The sequence below is a fragment of the Scatophagus argus genome, chromosome 9 (assembly GCF_020382885.2).
Source record: "Scatophagus argus isolate fScaArg1 chromosome 9, fScaArg1.pri, whole genome shotgun sequence".
In the NCBI taxonomy this organism is placed as follows: Eukaryota; Metazoa; Chordata; class Actinopteri; family Scatophagidae; genus Scatophagus; species Scatophagus argus.
In genome coordinates this window covers 3,048,359-3,070,655 of record NC_058501.1, presented here as the reverse complement: position 1 = coordinate 3,070,655, position 22,297 = coordinate 3,048,359, and the positions used below count along the sequence as shown (strand labels likewise).

General features: G+C 40.7%; 2 protein-coding genes across 2 annotated transcripts in view; both read right to left on the bottom strand.

The window, feature by feature from the left end:
- The window catches only part of cdk14 (cyclin-dependent kinase 14), a 163,549-nt gene extending 159,835 nt beyond the window's left edge, over positions 1–3,714 (bottom strand). Inside the window, exon 1 of the mRNA XM_046400560.1 lies at positions 3,212–3,714. Coding sequence (XP_046256516.1) covers positions 3,212–3,305 — 94 coding nt within the window. The 5' untranslated portion in view covers positions 3,306–3,714. The remainder of the gene's footprint in view (positions 1–3,211) is intronic.
- Positions 3,715–7,128: 3,414 nt separating this feature from the next.
- Positions 7,129–21,812, bottom strand: LOC124064909 (pituitary tumor-transforming gene 1 protein-interacting protein). Its single transcript, XM_046399771.1, has 7 exons — positions 21,533–21,812; positions 21,225–21,271; positions 20,413–20,521; positions 18,094–18,199; positions 16,313–16,378; positions 12,231–12,277; positions 7,129–7,588 (listed from the first exon to the last, which is right to left on the bottom strand). Exons 1-7 carry the CDS (start codon positions 21,651–21,653, stop codon positions 7,539–7,541), a joined length of 546 nt encoding a protein of 181 aa, XP_046255727.1. The 5' UTR covers positions 21,654–21,812; the 3' UTR covers positions 7,129–7,538.
- Between the last annotated feature and the right edge of the window lie 485 nt (positions 21,813–22,297).

The window sequence follows — 22,297 nt, the reverse complement described above, 5'->3', positions numbered from 1 at the left end:
AATTTCAGAAGTTTTTTTTTTTTTTTTTTTGAAAAAGACTATAAAACAGCATAAACGTGGAAAAATGATTCATTTGAGGTAGAACCTAACTTGAATCCATAGATATTTAATCTTGGGGTCAGGGTCCCACATGTCTCTTAATGATGGGGTCACGGCTGATTTGTTTTTTGATTCATCCTCAATAAGAACGCCTTAATCGTGGTTTGAGAGGCTGCGTTTTATCCATCCGATGCCTTCTTGTTTATCCTATAAACAAAACCTGCCACCCTCGCATCCTCATGACAAACTGACAGCTCTCTAATGACTTGGTTCCTGAGCACCAAACCTGGGCTCACAGTTCACAAAAGGTTTAGAACTCAGCGCCGGCTCATTAACCAGGTTTGAAGCTATTAAAATGAAAAGTTCCACAATGCATCACGTTACACAGAGCATTAATTTCAAATGTGACGCTGCCCTGCTCACTGGGACCATTTGGACCAAAACTGTTACAAGGACGTAAACAATAAAGCTGGCTCTTGAATGTGCTTGTTAAAGCGTCCGTAGAGCAGAGCGAGAGCCCAATCGATGCTCAGATGTGTTGATTTAGATGGGAGGAAAGATGGCCAATAGGAGATGAGCGTCAGCACAGCAGAAAAGTCAATGCCAATCTTTCTTCTCCCACAACATCGACCCCAGCTCACTTCTGTTCATTTCTCATCTTTTCTTACGGGCTGAATCTCTGCACACGCTGCTTCAAAGGCCATAGAGTGTGTGTGTGTGTGTGTGTGTGTGTGTGTCAGCAGCAGGATGCGTTTGTGTGTATGAAAGAAAACAAAGCAAAGAGAGAGAGAGAGAAAGAAGAGGTATGATGGGCGCACCTTGACAACCAGTGATGTGGCTAAATATCTGAGATGACTTTTATTCACGTAGTCGCATACAAGGTAACTTTAGCAGCACAGTAGTTATTATTAGATATTTAAAAGGCGAGAGAGAAAAGAGAGCGTGATGACAGTGGTGGTGCAGGGATTTATCTCTAACGCACTTCTCCTGCACAAAGCCACAGCCCACGTTTCACCGCCAACGCCCAACTACCAACACTGCACTGATGTTGTTTGATTAACAAATTAGTCTGCTGGCAGACAGTAAAACTGCAACGATGTTGATACTCAATTGATCACTTATGTGTTTTTTTTTTCCAATTAATCCAGCTGGTCAAATGTGAACATACGGTGCTTTTCTTTGTTTTTAAGACTGAAACCTAAAAAAAAAAAAACTGTGCTTTTTTTGGGTCAGCTTGCAGATAAATACATTTAAAACTAATTGTTCAAAATAGTAGATTTCTATTTTTTTTTTTTATTAAGTTGATTCCGCAAAGAAACTACTAGCTAAAGTTATTCGGTAAATGCGGTGGAGTAAAAAGTACAGTGTTTGCCTCCAAAATGCAGCAAAGTGGAAGTACAAAAAAGTAGCAAAAAATTGAAATACTAGCAACAAAATTATACTTAAGCACAGTACTTAAGAAAATTATACTTAGTTACATTGCATCATTGTTTTTTTTCTAAATTTTAATGCTAAGATTCTTGCTTTTTTGTTGTTTTTTTTTACTGCAAATGTACATCGGTTTCAAATAACGGTCTCATTTGGTCCTGGGAAAACCATATTGGCCGATTCCTAGTAACATCTGTGAGTTTTCTAGTTCTGGCCTGTTGGGCTATTTTTTTTATTTCAATTATTTATCCTTTTCAATTATTTTTTAATCAAATGAGCTACTCCACAATCTAACCAAGCACCCCCAGTGAGGAACCATGTTATGGAGGCATCAATCAATTGTTTAACTGAACTATTATTGGTGGATTATTCAATGATCAGAATGTCTGACAGTTACTAACAAAATGTCCCGTGTAGCACATATCTTGACAACACTAACTTTAAAACATCCTCTTTAATAATAACAGCACTGACTTTCTGTTAAAAACTGAATGGGCGACTTGTTGTCATCAGCTTTAAAGAGCGTCAGCTGCAAAAATCCAGTTCTGCTCCAACGGCGGCAAAGTCTGCAGCAACGCCTTCTTATAATGTGCCTCCTTCTTGTGAAATAATGAAGGAAATGTGCTTGTTTTTCCTTTCTATGCTGATTTCTCAAACACGCAGCACAGTGACGGATGATGACTTTTATGATCCAGTACATTTGTACATGACACTGGAACACGATGCTGAAGATGATGCTTGATGACCACGGTGATGACTTATAACGATGATCAGAGCTGACGTACGAGCTGATCCGTCTGTGTCACAGTAAAGTAAAGTATGGTGGCTGATAAGCAACGAGGAATCACACTAACCAAATGTCCCGAATGTGTTTGGGTGGTCAATATCGATTGGCTGAACTATTTTAAAAAAAATGAAGATGAATCAATCAGTTAACTTGCATGGAAATTTAGCAATTTAAAAACTGGTTTGGCAATGGCAAATATAAATAAAGGTCCAGTTCAGATATTCTGCTTTTCTTTCTTTCTTTCTTTCTTTTTTTGGCGTTTGTTTGATGCAAACCAACTGTGAACCCAAAGGATTAATCAGTTAATCAACACAAATCAGCACATTCAGATCAGATCACCAGTTTCAACCCCACATGACTGATGTCATTATTGCTCAGCTTGGTTTTCAACAGTACCTGCTTCAGTTTTGCCACCTTTGGTGAATTAAGTGAAATAATTCACTTTGAGTCCTCGGGCTTTCACCTCCTGCACTGTAAAAACCAGTTGAGCCTACACAGAGTTCACGTTTGTTCCTACATGGCATTTATTTCCCTACAATAAAACTGTATTTATGCAGATGTCAAAGCACACTCTGCACATGAGGTTGGACCGGAAAAATACACACAACGAGGTCTCTGAAGCTGTGGTTGTGATCATATTTCTGGAAAACCTGAGGATCAGAATTGCGCAATCAACCTCAAATTCTCAACCTCAGATTTCCAGGAAAACATTTCGATGTTTTTACTGCCTTTTAACTCTTTATAAACTTTAAAACAAAAAAAGGGGGGGAGTAAAGGAAATATGGACAGGCCAAGTTAATGGGGTTTTTCCATGGCTGCTAAGCACCAACTGTGAGCAGACATCACCTCGGGAGGAAGCAGCAGGCTGTAGTGCTGCTGCTGCTGCTGCTGGAGACATTTCTCAACTCTGGCTTTACACAAAGAACTGCAAAATGGAAAACACATCCCGCTACTCACCAATACTTCTGAAACTCTCAGACAAAGTTCTCCTCAACTTTTTCATTTTGCCGATTTTCTCCGCGGGCTGGGAGGCTGGCATCAGGTCGCACATTTTTCTTTTTTTTTTTCCACCGAGTTTCGCTGCGGACTGGCTGTGGTTTGAAGCGGGGAAGGAGGACCGGCGTTCACTCAGCCCTGCGGGGCTTCTTCAGCCCAGCTGCAGCGCGCTGGCAAACAGGAAACGGAGCCTCAGCGGCTCTCACTTCTCTCATCAACTACTTAGAACAACAAATGCCTTTCTTGAGATTTTCCCAAGAAGGCAACTACATTTCCAAAGATGCGAGAAAAGTCCGTGCTGGAGCCAGAGGCATCCAAAGAGGAAACCGTGCGTAATTTGCTGCGCCTTTCTGTTGCGTCTGGATTGGTTAGGATCCTTAAACTGAGCTCTTGCGCTCACTTCTTTCTTTCTTCTCTCAGCGTCCCAGTCGCTCCCCGCTTCACCGCAATCTAGATGTCATTTTTGGGATTCTCTCTCTCTCTCTGGTTTCGACCTCCAAGAGCCCGCCCCTGGACGCGAGGATTGGAGGACTCCGTGGGAGCACCGCGTGTCTATTCGCCCCGCAGAGTGTCCGTCACAGAGCCAACCCCGCCCTGTAATGTGTTGCAGGAGGAGGAATATTTTCATGGTGAACCAGATTGATGTCAGTGCTGCTGCTTGAGACTGCTGCCCTCTGCAAGACCCGGTCACTGTGTGCAGGTCAGCGGCGCCTTTCCTCATTTCATCTGAGAAGAGCAAAGTTGATCTTCTCGACTGCTGTGATTTATTTAATATAATGAAGATAAATTCCTAAATCAAATACACAAAAATCTGTGTGTGTGTGTGTGCTGTTTGTGTACACCAACAAAGTTGTTCTGTACCTCCTGCATTGGAGGAAATATTTAGGTATTATATTCTAACCATGCAGATGACTTGAGATAATGAATGATCAAATAATATGATTTTCCATGATTATGATTCATACTCCTATTCATGTCATCTCTGACCTTTTCGCAAAAACTCACAGCTGACTGTCATTTGATGATAATATCCAGCAGTCCATTTCTGCCACAATAATATCACATATACTGTCAGTTAACTTACAGGAGTACATAGATGGGATTAAAGAGAGCTTTGAGATTAAAGCTATCAGAGCCATCCAAACCCTGCATCAATAATCTAAATCCTGCAGCAGTGAGCTCATGAGCTCCATTCTGCCTCTGTCATGTGTCTTTATGTGCTGGCTGGGATCTCCAGTTTGATCATGTCTGTACTGCAGTCACCACGGCAGCTGCATCGGTAATTCAGAGGTACCAGAAGAACAATGGCGTAGCGGTGTATGTATACAATAACGAGTCCCAGCTCTGCATCTGTTAAAGTGATATAGATCAGCGCGGTCTGAAGACATCTGTGGACTGCAAAGCGCCGAAAGTGTTTTCACGCTGCTGCCTGTTCACTTTGACTGGAGCACAGTGGTAATTGAGACGAATGCACAGCATCATCACTTTGAATCGGCCCTTCGTTATAATGTGTTTGTCCTGATCCAGCATGCAGCAGCACACCACAGTCTGTAAAAAAAGTGCATCCATGGAACGAATCTAATGTTTTAATATGGCAGGAAAAGACATCCCCTATGGGGCTTATGTTCAAATGCTGAGGAGACATGTTTAAGAAGCTGACAGGCGTTCAAGTTGCTATGGCGCTGAAAGTAACTTTGCATACCGGTGGAACCAGATGGCGGTGAGTTAACTGCATTTGAAAGATTTCCTGAAAGCCTGTCAGGTAATGCAAGCAGAGAAAGCTGCTCTGGTACAGTAACTTCTCCCCAGAGGCCGTTTGTAGATGTTAGAGAAATCAATGAGAGGAACACACACAGGCTGAAGAAACTGTGGATATCCCACTGAACACTTTGACCCGTGGAAGAGGGCCCAGACCCAGCACGACCACCGATAATCCTGCTCATCCTAAAGAAGCAATGATAACTTAAACTGCTATACTGATATACCAGGACCTGCACACAAACCAGGATGCCAAAAAGGGAGGGGGGGCTGGTAAGGGCTTTAGAGCCAAATAATAATGTAATGTAGACAAAAATGTGAGGCCGATGTCCGAGCTCGCGTGCCAGTAAAGCAGCGGCCGCCACCTGACAGAAAGAGGATGATGTCGGCAGCAGCACAGGTATGTTTATGCTGGGGAGGCAGCACGAACAGTTTTTGGGGGTGGCACACTCACTCGACCTTTACAGGGGTCGTAGCCATATCTTTGGGCGAGCCTGATGCCACCACATTTTTTTTTTTGTAGACATCGTGTTCATCTTGGCAGTTGCTTGTTAAGGTCATGGCTGCGAGTATAACGCTACCTTTGAGGAGGTCCTCTGTGACCCTTTTGTTGTGTTTCACACGGTGGTGTTTCTACTTTTATTTCAGTAAAAGATACAAGTACTTTTACAACAAGAACCTAGAGCCGGTGCCAACAGAACAAAAGGGTTAAGCTGATGTTACCGTAAAGATTGAAGGTTATCTTAGCTGTGATCACATGCATGGATCTGTTCTCAGTGTAGCTGAGGGACATGATTTATCGCACTCTCCATGTGGAGACCTGCTCTATTTGGAAACTTTCAGCAGACAACTTTAGTTGTCATTTGGTGCTATACAAATAAAACTGAATGGAATTAACAGCATTGTGTAATTTTACTATTAATCCCTGTGAAATTGTGAATTTTCGTTTACAGTTGGGTGCTACTTATCTGAAGAAATGTTTTAAGACGTGTGATGATATCGGTCTTTTGCAAAAGTAAAGCCAACAAATCATTATCATTATCATTATCACACACTGTAGATCCCCTAGCTCTCATGACATTTTATTTACACTGGCATTTTAATGCAGCTGGTCAAGGTGGACCTAATATACAACTAACATACAATTTGGGTAATTTACCCTTGAGCAAGGTACCTAACCCCCACTGCTCCCCGGGCGCTGCATGCGGTCGCCCACTGCCCCGGGTTTGCTGTGTGTGTGTGTGCACGTCACTTGGGTGAGTTAAATGCAGAGCACGAATTTCATTGGAGTGAGTTCCCTCCAATGATGAAATATGTCACTTTCATCTCTTATATAGTGATGATACATTCTGAATGAAGAATATTTAACTATAAAGTAACTAGAATTCAGACCTGTGAACTAACTATAGTGGAGTAAAAAGTATGTTTCCTTTTGAAAAAATGCCAATACTCAGAGAATATGTACAAATACATTTAGTTACATCCCACTATATAAAGATCATATAAATTTAATGATCAACTGATGTGCACTAACAATGCAAATCATAATTATTCACTTAGAGTTGCAAACCACGCCAACATCTACCAATCATTTTGCTCAGAGTATCAAATCCAATCATAATCCAATGATTTGACATTATGAGCTGCACACAGAAAACAAATAGGGAAGTCTCTCTCTATCAGAGCTCAAAGACATTCATAAAAATAGGAGGTTTTGTAACGGCTGTAATCAGCTCCATGGCCATACTGCCTCTCCAAAGAAGAGTCGCTGCATAGGAAACTATTTTAAGAAAAAGGCTGTAGATAGCCTAATCGTAAAAATTTACATTTCAGCAACTAAACAGCACTTTTAAAGTTCCTCTAACAGCTTAATTGAGATGCCGTCAGTAGGTCCACAGGCGTGAGGGCAGAAGCTGATGAACTGTTTGTTCTCAGTGTCTTGTGCTGTGTCATTATGAGTTTCCGGGCCTGTACACTGCTGCTGCATTCAGTGGTCAGTGGTTTTCTGCACTGAAAAGCTCCAAAACCTCTCAAAACTTTGTAGATACCCTGCAAACAGCCAGCGTTACTGCAAAACAAAACTATTTTTACCTACAATATAAATGAACAAAACCTCACTGTTAAAAGAGAAGATTTTTATTCATGTGTCAAAACACAAGCCGTACAATCATCATCTCGTATTGCTAAAATCAGTACTGTATGTACAAAGTGCAAAAACTGACATGAAACTACAACATTTAAAAGCAACAATTCATACAATGAAATTTCAAAAAGACCAAAGAACTTGGCAAGAAGTTTTAAAACAAGGTTCAACATTCATGTCAAGAATCGGGAGGCAAAAAAAAAATAAAAAAAATTGAATTTTCTGTAATCAGATTTGTTGTTATTTGAAAAGTGTAATGTGGTGATTTTTGTCTGAATTGGATAATCCTGCAGTGTTGCGGTTTATACGAGAAGCAGGCATCACTCCAAGCTAAAACGTAAGAGCAGCTCAACACGCTTCCTGTGGAACTCCTCCAGTGCGGCTGCTTTACTCGTTCTCGAACTTGCTGTATGGGTGGTCACTGTCACCGATCAGACCTGCACAGAGGAAAGACGGAGACAGAATGAAAACACAGAAGCTCACTGTGGCTCATGATGGGTTGTGCTCTTCTGCTTAGATTTGCTACTTTTTCCATGGATCTCTGTAGTAGGGCCTCTGAGATGTACATTGGATAATACAGTTCAAGGGCATACTTAAGTTAAATGGAAAATCCACCAGAGATATTCTTTACATTGTTGAGATGTACTCAGTGCATGACTGAAATTGTTGAATTTATCCAATTCTACCACAATTTCTTTCTACATCTCTCAGAATGACTCTTCACCTACAACATCATGGTTGTGATATCCTGACTTTTACCTGAATCAAGCTTCATAAAACACTAGGTCAATGATGTACTTCTTTCATTGGAACCTCCCCACGTCTTTTAAAATGCACACCGTGAGACTCTGCAAGCCAAACCGAGGTAACCCTGATGACATCACTGGGGGAAATTTCCTCCGATTTTACAAAACTCCTTCAGTGGAAAGATATTTTTCATTAATGTTGCTCTCAGAGTAAAACATGAACGTGTACTTCTTTGTTGGCTTCAGGGCTGAAGTAAAAATAAGTGATTCATGGAGTGTTCTTTCTTTGAGCTACAGTATTGTGAACAACAAATCCAAAGTTGTATGAAAGAGAGAAATTTAAACACATCAAGCCACAGATGTGTGTGTGTATGTATATACTCACTGTAGCTTTGTCTTATTTGTGTTATTGCAGTCCATGATGACTAAACAGTTAACTGCGAGTCAAGCAAACCAGAAACACTGCTGCTGTCAAAACAGCAACCGGACCGAAGGACTACCAAAGCCCGAGAGAATTTGAGGATTTCTAAACCATAAACTGGTCATTAGACACGGACATCCTCCAACAAGTTCAATGAGCTGGAGGAAACCTGAGCATGAGACCATGAGATGTCAGCATGGGGAGGTTAGACTCATTTAGACTAACTGCTGATGTCAGACAGTAGTGTCTGCTGTGGAACAACTTAGGACTTGTTCAACACATTTGAAAATGAACATCTGCTTTCGTCCCATGGATGAGATGAGAAGACGGATATCAGCGTCACGTCTGTGGCGCGACCGTGCTAGCGTAGCATAAAGACTGAAAGCAAGAGAAATAGCAGGAAACGGCCCCAGTATATAACTCCCCCTCATTTTTTGTTCATTTCCGTTAAACAGATTTAGCAAACCAGACATAGTATGACCGTGCCTTAAGTGTTGGTGGGTGTCATTTTTCCATGTCATTGAACAGAGCTAAGTTAGCTGTTCACTGCCGTTTCCAATCTTTATACTAATCTCGAACAATCATATCCTGACGCCAGCTCTACACTTAAGAGTACTCCACCAACAGTGTCGCACTCTTGTAACACTGGACTCATCATCGACTCAAAATTCAGCTTTATCTTTTATTTATTCTACACATTCTTATTCCTTGTCAAAAGCTGGCACCTACGTTACCCACAATGCAACGTGATCACCAGCAGTTCAGCAGGAAATCTGGATGCGTTACAGTGGAGGGTAACGTAGCATGGAGTCTCTGGCCTCCAGCAGAGATGAGGAGCGAGCTAGTTTTGTTTTGGTTTTTTTTCCTGTTTCCTTTCTCAGTTTGTAGTCTTTGACCCCAACCAGCGCAGAATCAAGTTACATCACGTGAGCACACTGATCAGAATTCACACAACTTGTTTTCATGTATGCAGTAGATCGCCTGTGAACAGACTTTGATGTGACAAGCTTTAAGTTCCCCTTTAACCCAAAGACATCAAATTCCCCTCTCACTCTCAAAATGGTCGACTATTCCTTTAATCTGGAGGGCAAGCCTAGTCACACTGGGCCTTTTGTTGCATCATGTCTTTGTTTGAATGAAACAAACAAACAACAGCAAAAGAATTCTCAGCAAGCAGAATGCTGCTTTTATTCTATCCAGGATTGTACTGATTTACTCCTAAACTGTACAACTGTGTGATGCATACAGGCTGTGCTGAGAGTCACAGTGCCCAGATCAAACCTGTGGTCAGAATTCAGATCCCCTCACTGGGATAATTTGAAGTGACAGTGACACGGGACCATTTCTCATTTTGCTGAATAACCTCCTCTCTGTCCCTCAAGGAATCCTTAGCCTCCTTCAATGATCCTCATCAGCAACTGTGAGCCAAGGCTTTAAGGAGATAACACGACTTTGTGTTTAGTCCCACAGAAGCTGAAATGCAGCTCCCTGGCTTGTGTTTTACTGAAGAGGCCAGGAGGAGTACGAAAGCAGTGCAGCCTCGTCTGCAGTCCCCGTGGAAGAAAACTAATGAGAGGAGGAGAGTCCGAGGAGCAGACCGCCATCCATCAATCTGTCATGTTGTCCATACACAAAAACCACATAACCTGACATCTTACTTCACTGATGCTGCCAGGGGAATCACACACACACACACACACAAGCACACAGAGCATCAGGAGTTAATCAATGGGAAGGAAATCCTCACACACAACTTCCACATCAACAGCAAAAAAAAAAAAAAAAAAAAGAATGATTCCCTCTTTATCACAACTCTGACAGAGGCAATGTTTTGTTTTTGTTAACGTCAGTGTCACCTTTATCTGAACTTTATTTGTCATGCAGCTCTACGCTGGGCTTGAAGTGATTTATCAGTCTGTCAATACACTGATCAAATCATGGTGCAGCAATGCTGTGTGATGTTTAGGTGCCGATGTTAAATTCTACCATAAGATTCATTTCAACCTGAATCTCTTTTTTCACATATAGATATATATATATATATATATATATATTGCTGTATATAATTTTGACCACTGTTGGCATCGGTAAAAATCTAGTCACAAAGCTAACTGCTGAAATCTGAGAACATGACGACATCAGAGAAGTCCAATGGGGGCAAGAAACACGACCGGGTAGACAGTTATCACGTTTATACATCTACACCTATTCGTGACACCAGCTTATTTAAACAAAGACATTTTTCTGTTAGCTCTGTTTTTTTCTAATGGCACGAATTAGTTGTTTATTTCAGTGGCGTAAAATATGCCAGGACACAACGGGGGTTGCATCCCAGGGTAATGCACGGAGGAAGTGAGATGTGCGGCGGTGATGACACAGGGTTTTCTGACCTGGGGAATTTTGTCGAGGGAGGTTCCCTTCACCAACATTTGACTGAGGTCAGTGTTTAAGCTGAGAGCATGTATCTCATCTCATTCATCGTGGACCGCTGCTTTAATTTCTTTTCCACCCCCAATCGAAAACACTTAAATCAGCTCTACTCAAGCAAGCTGTTGCAGAAAAAGAAGCATGTGTTTTAAAGTACGCAGCGTCACCTTAAAGTAATCCCCTCTCGTTTGATCACACGACAGCTCAGTCAGCTCTTTTACAGCACTGAGCAGGACCACAGACATCGGATCGCAGATCACAGGCTTAATCTTCCAGTCAAACTTTTTGCTGCATTGCTAAAATCAGCTTTCTTCACTCATGCACATCCGCACTGAAGTTCACGGGTCATAATTCCAGCAAGTTTTTATTTTTTATTTATGAACCAGACTTGTTTGAAAGAGAACACAAAGGGCCGAGGCGCACCTTATGGGTGGGCTCACCTTTACCTCCAATCACATTGGTTTAGATCTGTGGTTTTCTATCGGGGGTCTTCGGGAGGGTTCTCAGCAAAAGGGGGAATCATTCATTTTCACCGTAATTCCATCCATAAGTGACAATGACTGAATATTTGAAAATTTTGGTCATAGGTTTCATACACTGTTGGTAATAAAACATATGAATGCTTATCGGATTGCGGGATCTTGGTAAAGGATTTTTAATAACTACTGGTTTAGATAATCTAGCTTGTTACCATGTTCCAAAACCTTCAGAATTTTCTTAATGAGTGTAAAATTACCATAATGTGAAAATAAGAAACTATCCATATCCTATATCCCTTATCTGTGCAGGGGATTGTGGGAGGAAGCCGGAGCACCCGGAGAAAACCCACACAGGCACAGGGAGAACCATGCAAACTCCACACAGAAGGAACCTTCTTGCTGTGAGGTGACAGTGCTGACCACAGCAACACCGTTAGACCAAAATAAGAATCCAAGTTGTTAAAATGTCGGCTTAAACATTTTGGTGCCTCATGGAGAGTAGGTAATCTTGTACAGTGTCCCATGCATTAAGTCATCTTTTTTTGCGGGGCTATGATACCAAGAGCTCTCTTTGTTCTTCGTCTGTTGCTTCAGTGACCTGTACAATCCCGCTCACAGCCATGAGGGCATTTACATTTGACACCAGCTTATAATAAATTATGCTTAAATTGATTTAAGCAGACAGGAGTGAGCGTAATCTATATGCGACCTGAATTACCTTGAGGACAAGCCATATACTGTACTGTTGAATAATGTATTCCTGGCACTGGGGTTAGAGAATGATTGTCATTTACGATGTCCTGGAAAATCTGAAACCAATTCAACGTTCATCTGAGACAAAGCTGACAGGAACATAACAGAGAGGAGGGGCGGTCTACGTGCAGCTCCGCGTTCGGCTTACTGATCAGCTCAGGTGCAGCAGGTGTATCCATCATTAGGACAGACGGGCACAGACTGTCGTTAAAGAGGCTGAATGCATGGCAATACGGTAAAGGTTCATACATACCATACTTCCGACGGATCTCATCATGCCTTGCCTTTCTCTCCACCTTCCTGTATATATATAAGAAAAGGAGGATCACAGTTATTCCACAACAGCAGTTCAGTGTCAAACTCCAATGATTAGTTCATTAATCAATTTGTCTGTCAAAAGAAAATTAACTGCTATCTATTTTGATCAGCATTTTCAAATGTTTGACATTTTTCGAGCTAAAATGTCACCACAGGTATGGTTAACGTGATCTTTCACATTTACTTTATAAATCACACTGTGTCCCTGATAAGAGGCCAGTTTTTTCTGCTCATGCAACATCTTGATGTTGATGATGTGTTGATATTTAGGAAATACGTTAATTGGTTTTGAAAAGATATACACTACGTACAAGCAAATGTAGAAAATGATTGTTGGAACTGCTGATATGATAAAACATACGTGAATGAACGGTTTTACAAAGAAATAAAAACTTTCTATCATCTAGCGTGAAAGTGACCAGGAAAAGACAACAGCTGTTTAACAAAAGAGAGAGAGAGCCTCCCATATAATAGTCTCTTACTATGCTATCAATATCATATTGATGTGCTGGGTGATACAGCACATCAGTATGATGCAGCTCCATTTGTTTACTGTATCATCCGGACAAAACATCAATACGAGGTACAGCAATATCCAGGATGAAAAATGAAAAACACATTTTTTTTATTTCCCAATATTTCTCCGTCTATAACAGCCAACCAAGTACGAAAAGGCATGTTCTCATATCTTATGGAATTTTAACGCTGGCTTGTTGTGGGGTGTTGAGTGACATTTTCACTCACTGCTGACTTCAGTGCTACTGTTTAGCTGGCAGTGATCCACAAAGAGAGCAACGGGCCTGCCGTCAGCTCCTCACTCAGCCACTATGATGACTAACAAAGGCCTGGGAGGAGGTTTTGTGCTCTGGACCTCCAGGGGCGTCACTTCACTTCATCTCTGCACAAAGAGTTGCTGTAAATCAATCAGCGTTTTATTTCCAGGTAGTGATCTGTGAGCAATCAGAGCGGCTGAGCTCTGCCTGCCATCTGTCCTCCCCACCCTGCTGCCAGCTTGTGTGAAACTAACTGAATGACATGTTCACACTCCTTCCACAGAAAAAAAATGGCTGCATTCAACAAGTGACATAAGGAAATACGATAAAAGTGAAGCGGAAAGAAGGCAGGCTGAGCAAAAGATGGAATCGTTTCATGCACTGCTCTGTGGAAACGCCGAGTTAGACCTGAAGGCAACAGGTCCAGCGCTTCCAAAAGGCTCTTCATATTCTTTTCCCACACACTTGTGTTGATGATCCAAATTCTATCACATTTGTTTCATTTCTTCTCCAACTTTTCTCAATGTATGTCCCTTTAAAACCCTTGAGACGCATGAGCCCAACTTAAGAAATCCTATTACCAAATAAAAGATTTAGTTGTGTTTTTTCTAAAAAAAAATAAAATTTCTGCATTAAAATGACTATCAACAATGAGACCTTTGTTATATATTTCATTGAACTGTACACTTGACATTATCCCAAATGTTTCCAACAATGTCCAAACCCAGTGAGATCTGCAAATCTGTTCAAGTTAGTGGCGTGTTTCATTTGGCTCCAGCAGAGAGTCAGAGAGCGAGCAGGGAAGTCCGTCAGTGTGACTAAACGTAACCTGATTAAAACATCACCTGTGACCCGAGCTGCGTCAGATAGATTTTCGTCTGTGCTGGTGGTTGTTTGCTTAACAACAACTTCCATGATCTCACACTGCCTCACCATGTCAGCAAACTATGTCTTTTGTTTTCACGGTTTTCAATGAGAGACCCCGAGCGGCACCAACTGCACGCTCTGCATCCTAAGTAATGATATCACTAAGCACTCAAAAAGCTGTATAGGTCCCTCCCTCGTGGGCTGTAAACCCACTCGGGCTCGGGCTCAGAAGGCTCAGCGCAGTGAGCTGACTCTCTAGGGGCCAGGAAGCGGTGTCTAGAGACACTAGTCTTTCCCATGATGGGTCCGATCTACTCTGAATGTCCTGTTCCCAGCATGAACAGCATCTATGTAGGTCACTGCACTAACTTTGACTTCAGAGACGAGATCACGCTCACTGCAGCAAACCCTGACTTGATTCTTTGGCACATGAGAGAAAAAGCTCATAGAGATTGGATAATTCAACTCACAGGCTCTTTTTTCCCCAAACACACACACACACACATAAACAGAACCAGCTCTCATGTTCCCAGCACTGCGAGTCATGATAATAAGCCACAGTTACTGGCTATCTTTCTGCACGACTGCACCGCTTACCAACACTTCACCCAGCCATCCTCTGAGGCTGAATGCACTGGGATTACAGACAGTGAAAAGAAAGATGAGGCTGAAACATTTATGGAGTGTAGAACAGGAAGACTTCCAGGTCTACTGACTGTTACAACACATGCTGCTGTATGATTCTGAATAACACATTGTTTCTTTGACAGTGCATGGTACTCCACAGGATGTAGCCCTCTCTATTTATGACCACATTACCAAAGAGCAGCTGCTCAGCCTTGACAATCCAATTGGTGTTTTGGGATGCAAGTGGAGGAGCATTGAGCTCCTCCTCTGGGACATGGACTTGTTGGGGTTGCATGTCAACACACACACACACACACACACACACCAGTTGCTTGAACCCCAAACATACAAAAGCCCTTTTTGTTCGATAGTATCAACTATTCAGCTGCAGGTCCAGTTGGGATATCGAGAGACAAAAAACATGCAACATGCTGAAAGAATAGGATTAGATCTTTAAGACATTCTCTTATTCTGCACTTTTTTTCAGTCTGTGCCATCCAGTCATTTAAGATGAAAATGACCAATTTATATTAGTATCAGTATTGCTATTAACTCATCCAAAGAGCTTACGTATTTGGTATTGTTTTTCTGTCTGTCAGATGGGGAACAGGTGGAGGTCAACTGGTTGATATAATATTGATGTGATGTTTGTTGGAGGAAAAGGTCAACAACCGACATCCCCCATAGCCATCAAAAAAATAAATTTAATCTTTGACTTTATTAGAAACTGAATACATATTATATATATATGTATATATATGGAACTGAAGATCTGACCCAAAAGTAATCAATAAGTAAATAACTAATCAAAACTAACTCTTAAAATCTAGCTAGAAGCAAATTTTATTTTTTGAACTATTTTATTTTCTTTCAAAGTTAGTCATTCCATTTGAGATGTTAACAGATGGAGGCTGCATAGCCACTGGCCACGATCAAGCCAATACCGACACTGTTTGTATAATGTCCCGCTTAATGTCGATTAATCGGCCAAACAGATTAATCCATCTACCTCAATGAGCAGCATGTTTGGAAAAAAAACAAAACAACCCACTTTTGAATAAGACCACCAAGATGCAAAATTTCAAAGAAATGTAACTATTTGCAAATGCTTTTGTTAACATGAATGGATAAAATAATAATAATAATAATAATAAAATTAAAGGGGGTCATCAAAGATTAATTGGCCATTAATATATCAGGGTAACCTGCTCAAGTAAAAGTTTATGAGTGGGAAAGACATGATGAGAGAGAGAGGAAAATTAATGTTGATATTGTGCCAGGCTGCCAAAAATAAATGAATGTATGGGAAACCCTGCAGAGGTATGCACTCCACTAAGACGATAGCACTGGGAGCTGAAATCAAATACATCTTTGTTCTAAAGGTGGGCTATAATTCAATAGCACTGTTTATCAACTCTTCAGCATTATCATACTGTAATATGATCACAACATGTCATGGTTCCATATTTTTTTGCTTCCTAAATTAATTTCATTGAAACTATCCTGCTAATATTGTGAAAATGACTCCAGACCCACCTCTCAGCACTACTACATTTACATTGTGTGGTTTTCGCTTGAACCAGATGGGAGCGACATAGCATCAGACAACCAAACCTTAGAACAATCTTGGCTTCACTGGAAAGCTTAAATTCCGAGAAGGTTACTGCAGAGTGAATGTGTTAAACAAACACAGTTTGAGTTACTGACAGCTTCAGCCCATTTTTACTTAAGCCTGGAGTTAAGCTCTTACCGTTCTTCTGCACGCTGTTTGATCTCCTCTCTCTTCCTGGCATATCTTTCTTCATCTCTGTCAGGCCTGAAGATGTAAGGAGGCATGAACAGAGCATCAGCACCAGAGAACAACAGAAACACATTCATCCTAATCTAACAAATTACGTACACCTACAAACCGCCACAATTGCTAGAGGGGTATTCTTTTCACAAAACATAATAATTTACAAGTTACACTGATTCAAATTCTCTGTGAGCAGGATTTGTATTTGATTCCTGAATTGGCTCTGTGGCCTGTGAAAAGGGATATTGATGTTCATAAGTTGCCTGATTAATTTTGTTTCAATCTTCAGTCTGACGCTGCCACCACTTGAACCGATTTCAGCGAGAGAGGGTGGTTCAGTTTTCCCTAAGCAGTCACCACAGACCAAGGTATCTGCCAAAATTTAACGTCTGGTGCATAGACATGCAACACACTGTTTTCGTCAAGGTTTTTTAGAGTGGGGCAGAAAACAGCAGCAGTGTCTGTCTTGTCTATAGTAGCCACCATATTACTGTTATTATTTGGGTGTATTATTACTGCTAAAGGTCTGGAACCCAGGCACACTTAACTAAAGTCAAAGCTTTTGCTATAGATGCAAGATGTGTCACCTTTGATAAAGGAATGATCTCTTTTAATGGCAGCTGTGCAATCAGGAGGTAAGAAAATACAACTTCCTGTCAGTAAATGTAAAATGGACACTTTGGTGTGTGTCTGTGTGTGTTCCAGGCGTGCTCTTCATCCCACTTTTTTTTTGTCAGATGATAGACATGAACGAGATTCGTATATCCACAAGACTGTCACTTTGTGACAGGCCAGTCTGCAGTTGATTGACTGACATGACATTTTCATTGCACTCTACCACAATCAGAAAACACACACACACACACACAGAGTCTTTTAAAGGAAGTGAAAATGATGAAGCTACAAGAGTGAATGTAGCCCAGATTAATGGATGCTTAACTCAGAGGGTTCACTGCACTCAGCAGTTGTTTAGCACAGAGTAATTAAGAACTCCTTTTATTTGTGCCCAGCAGTAATGTCACCGAAGTAGACCTTCTGATTCACAGACACGGCTGACACACTTTCCTTGTTTACGAGCTCAGAGTTACTTTGCAACAGGCTCATAGTATTGGTGTTAGGGTTGCAGCAGTATGAGAGTTTCAACTGCCTCAAAAATATCACTGTCAATGACCCTTTTTGGCTCAACAAATATTTTTTTAATGACACTAATACACCAGAATTCAATTCATACCCCCCGCCCCCATCCTGCACAGTGACGTTACAGATATATTAGGCATTAATGTAATCCACTGCAACAGCGCTACAATAAATCTTTAAGAAGCTTATCATGATCAGATACAAGAATTTTGAACTTTGATCCAATACTAGAATAAATAAAAAACACCAAGTACCACAGCAAACAGAGCAAAAAACAAATCTCAGGCACATACAATGTGTTTTGTTTTTTTAAATCAATGACTAATCACACAGCAACACCTAGCCTTTATTACTTTTGACACTTTATAATATATAAAAAAAAAAGTTTCAAAGCATCTTAATGTTTGACACTGTGTCAAAGAGTTATTAACTAACCTATAGAGTGATTTTTTTTAAGGCTACAGTCAGCGTTGGAGTTACCTGCACTGCATTATTAACTTACCTGAGTAAGTCATGATTTTTGGTCCAAGTCTAGTTAGCGTACAGGTACGCACACTGTAGAGTAAAACATACATTACATTTACACTAATTTATCTTACCCTGACTGACGCTTCTTGCAGCAGCAGCAGCAGCAGCATACAGCAATGCTGATGAGGATTATTCCTCCCAGGACGGCCATGGAAATGATCAGGGCCTCAAAGTTCACTGAATCACATAAGATGACAAACAATACATTTATGTAATATATAGATTTTATATTACAAAGAAACTTCCGCTTAAAATACAGAAATATAGAAACTGAAACAGCAATGGCACCATCTGCTGACATCTCTGCAACACTACAAGTCATCACACTGTAACGATCAAGCTGTGAACTACACTTCTGTTTCCAATGAAAACATAACTAAGACATCAAAAGCCAGTGACAAAGTCAGTGATAAAACACCTGAACTCGCAGCAATGATCAGATAACCACAGTGAGAAAAAGGATGTAAATTAGTTCCTTAGTTCCTAGACTCTAAAACTACCACAAATCAAAACACAAGATAAATTCTACACTGTTGAATAAGGTTAATGAGCTCAGCTGCTATTGGCAATCTGTTGAAATAGGCTGACATCACTACAAACTTTCATCACTGCAACACAGAAGCTGAATGATCATGTTTTGTCGTGCATCAGATCTTCACACTGGAGGTAGTATTCGAATCAAAATTAGCCACCTCAACTAAAAGCAGTAAAATCCCACTTTTACATGAATGCATGAGTCAAAAAAACCCAAATAACAATAGATCATATATAAAAGGGAACATTATCCTGCTTTTACATTGAATACTTTAAGTAAATTTTTCTGATTATGCTTTACACACTTTTACAGAAGTAACAGTTTCAGTGCAGGACCTTTCCTTGCAGCAGAGATCTTAGGCAGTGGTGAAGGAAGTATTCAGATCTGTTGCTTGAGTTAAAGCACTAATAACCCACTGTCAACCTCTGTCTAGAGCAAGCAGTGGAGATTAGAGAATGAATGCAGAGAGGGAGCGGTGTTCAGTGAGAATAAAGTGCTCAGTTTGAGAAATAAGACTGTATTTTGGGATTATTTCTAAGTGGTTAGGTTGTGAAACACAAATAAAAACACCCCCACACCTCCAAACAACCCTAAAGGTTTTTTGAGAGTTACAGCACAAATGCAAGCTGCATCCTGTCTACTATTTGTCTCCATGCCCTGTTTGTCTGTGTGTCTCGTTATGACAAAATGAGAACAGAAGAGAGACAGACTGTGGTGTGTCCTGGTCGCCACGTTTTCATAGAGTCATGACTTTGTGCTGTTATTGGCTGGGGGCTACAAACCACTGCCCAAGGGTTGATGCCCAGAAATGTTCAGAATACAGGGGAAAATAAGAAAAAAGAGACAGAAGGCAAAGTCCATGCAGAGTAGTGGGTCATGATGTGGTCATGGTTGATGAGTGAGAGAGATTACTTTTAGTATAAATTGTTTTTATTATGCCTTTAACAACTGAACTGATATAGTTAGCACACGCACAGCCTGACTTCACCTAGGTGCACAAAGTTACAGACAGGCCCCATACTGCCCTTTCCGTCACAGATGAGGGAACAAAAAGAAAAGCATGTGACCTTACTACAGTGTCTTCCTGCATTCTTCACAGCAGAGTTGTGAGAAATGCTACAGATAAAAGCAGAAACACTGAGACTAGATAACCAATAGCCTACAGTATGCAGCATGCACCAATGAGCAGTCAGTCAGTGCAGCACAAAATACGCTCGATCAACTTCTGTGTTGAACTGATGTAGACCTCTTTCAGCCTCATGGCCTCATCAATTTATTTGCCAACTGACATCTTTACTCATCTGGTTATAGTATAGATATATGGATATTTGCAGCTGTTTCCTCTATACGTTTAAATTAAATGTTTAAGTAACACGGGAGAGTTTATCTAAAAGAATCTCCACACTGTACATATCACACAGCTATTTACCACCTGAACTAGCAGTATCTTATAAAGCTGAATCTTTTCTTTTTCTCACTATTGCAATTGCATTGTTTTTATTTTTATTTTTTACAGGCATCTTATTGTTGTACATACCTTATAAAGGTTTTACTGTATTTGTGTAAGGTCTTTGTTTGGCATTTGGAAATGGAAATTAAATATTTTGAGAGTACTGAACCATTAAATCAACTTCCTGATATCACTACCAGCATTACACCGCAACCCAATACCCCGATTACTGAAACATGTTCCTACTTCACTAATTCATTTGCGTTTCCTTCTCCAATGGAATCCAGTAAAACCATTTTAAACATTTACTTTTTTCAGAAAGAAATCCGTGGGAAGAATGATTGCAATCTTGTAGCATGACAAATGAAAGAGAAAAGCAGATGCATCGAAACAGGACCAACTCACTCCAACACATTCCCCAACGGGCCTGGGACAACTTGCATACTGATGCTGGAGGCAGCAACCAGCTCACTGGGTATTCTGTGCAGTTGTTGGTGGTGAGGCACCACAGACACTGTGCAGATAAAACACAAACATCAAACCATCCACATGCTATGCTTCAGCTTATCCAGATCTGAACCTGCAATGAACCTGCTGACAATTTTATCGATCAATAGTAAATTAATCGGCACCTACTTTACTAATCAATTAATCAGTTCTGACTCTAGCTTTACATTAATTTCTAAGGATTTGCTGTGATCCTTTGTCTTATGTGTTAATAAACTTGAACACATCTTTGGATTTTAGACTGACTGACATACACACCAAGCAATATGAAGACATCAAATTGGGATTTAGGACATTCTGAAGCTAATCTGGCTAACATTTTACATATCAAACTATTAATGTGAGAAACAATCAGAGGAATGAATCATGGGAAAAAAAATCTTTAGTTACAGCATTACATAAATCAAAGGTGTACGCTGACGACAAGGTCATCAGATCGTGTCCTGCCCTCATTATATTTTTATTCACATTTGCACCGAAAAACCGTCACATCAAACAAAATATGGCGCATTTATGCTTTCTCGCGCATCTGTAAAGGCACACTCGGCTTTTAAAGCAGGTCAAGTCGTGGGAGGTTCAGTAGGTTTGACTGTGTCACTGTCTAAACAAACAAGGGACAATAAAATGACGATTTAGAAGATTAGTTTGGTTGAGCAAAGGTCTGATCTAATCTGCAAAAACTGCAGCCGAGTTGCTCCTGGCACCGTTACCTTGGCATGTGGAACACAGTCGTCACAGGTTTTGTAGGCAGAGCAGTCTGAAAAGAGAGATAACCAAAAATGGAACTGACGATACTCGAAAGTAGAAAAATCAATTAATAGCACTGTGGCTGCAGTGTACAGTGTGACGTATTATGGAAATACTACTTCACTTTAGTACTTTAGTACTTCACAGTACTAAACTCGCGTTACTTACAAATTGTCATTAAAGTTTCTTATTAGCAGAAAAACCCGCTACCTTTTGTCAATTGCAACGAGGATTGCACCGTTACTGCTTTTCAAACCAAGACTGAACTTACGAGTCGGTGGTGGTGGAGTTGTTTGGCATTCCCCTTGGCTAACAAAGCTAACAAACGCTGCGACGGCACAAAAAAACACCGAAGTGGTCAGTGTTTGTCTTTCGGTTGTAAAAGAAGCCATGATTAAAACAGCAGACCGAGTTTGACTGCGTCTGAAAAATAAAGAATATCTGCTGGTCGACACTTTTTCGACACTTGCCCTTCTTAAATTGAGCCTCTGTCGATAAACTGTTGTTGCTGTTTTGCCCTGGATCTAATGTGCTGTCACTTCCTGGGCGTCTTGGGTTAGCGCGTTTGGTGTAATCTTGACAGCCCGGGCGGGAGGAGTTATGCTTTTAACCGAAGATACAAACGACCGTCCGCTCAAAATTAACAGGTAATGAAACGCAGCTACATGTTTACGCCTTTTCTTTTTCTATTAGGTTTATACATTTATTTCAGTAAATAATAAAGTAAAATAAAAAATAAATTAATAAATAAAGATAGAAAATATGCAAGCACAATTATGTAAAGGAAAAGGTGCACCCCCTTAATATGTTGACATAAAACATATAGGTGAAACAGTTGCTGTGCTGCAGGAACCATGCATCGCCGTCAACAGCTAATAATAATTAGCAAACACATTCGTAATTTACTAATAACCAATCTTAACAAATTATTATTACAGTACCACCGTTTGAAGTGTTAACTGTGTTGGCTACTGCAGTTTTATGTTGTTTATGTGGTGAGGCTGTAGCTCAGCTGCTGGATGAAGTCCATATCAAA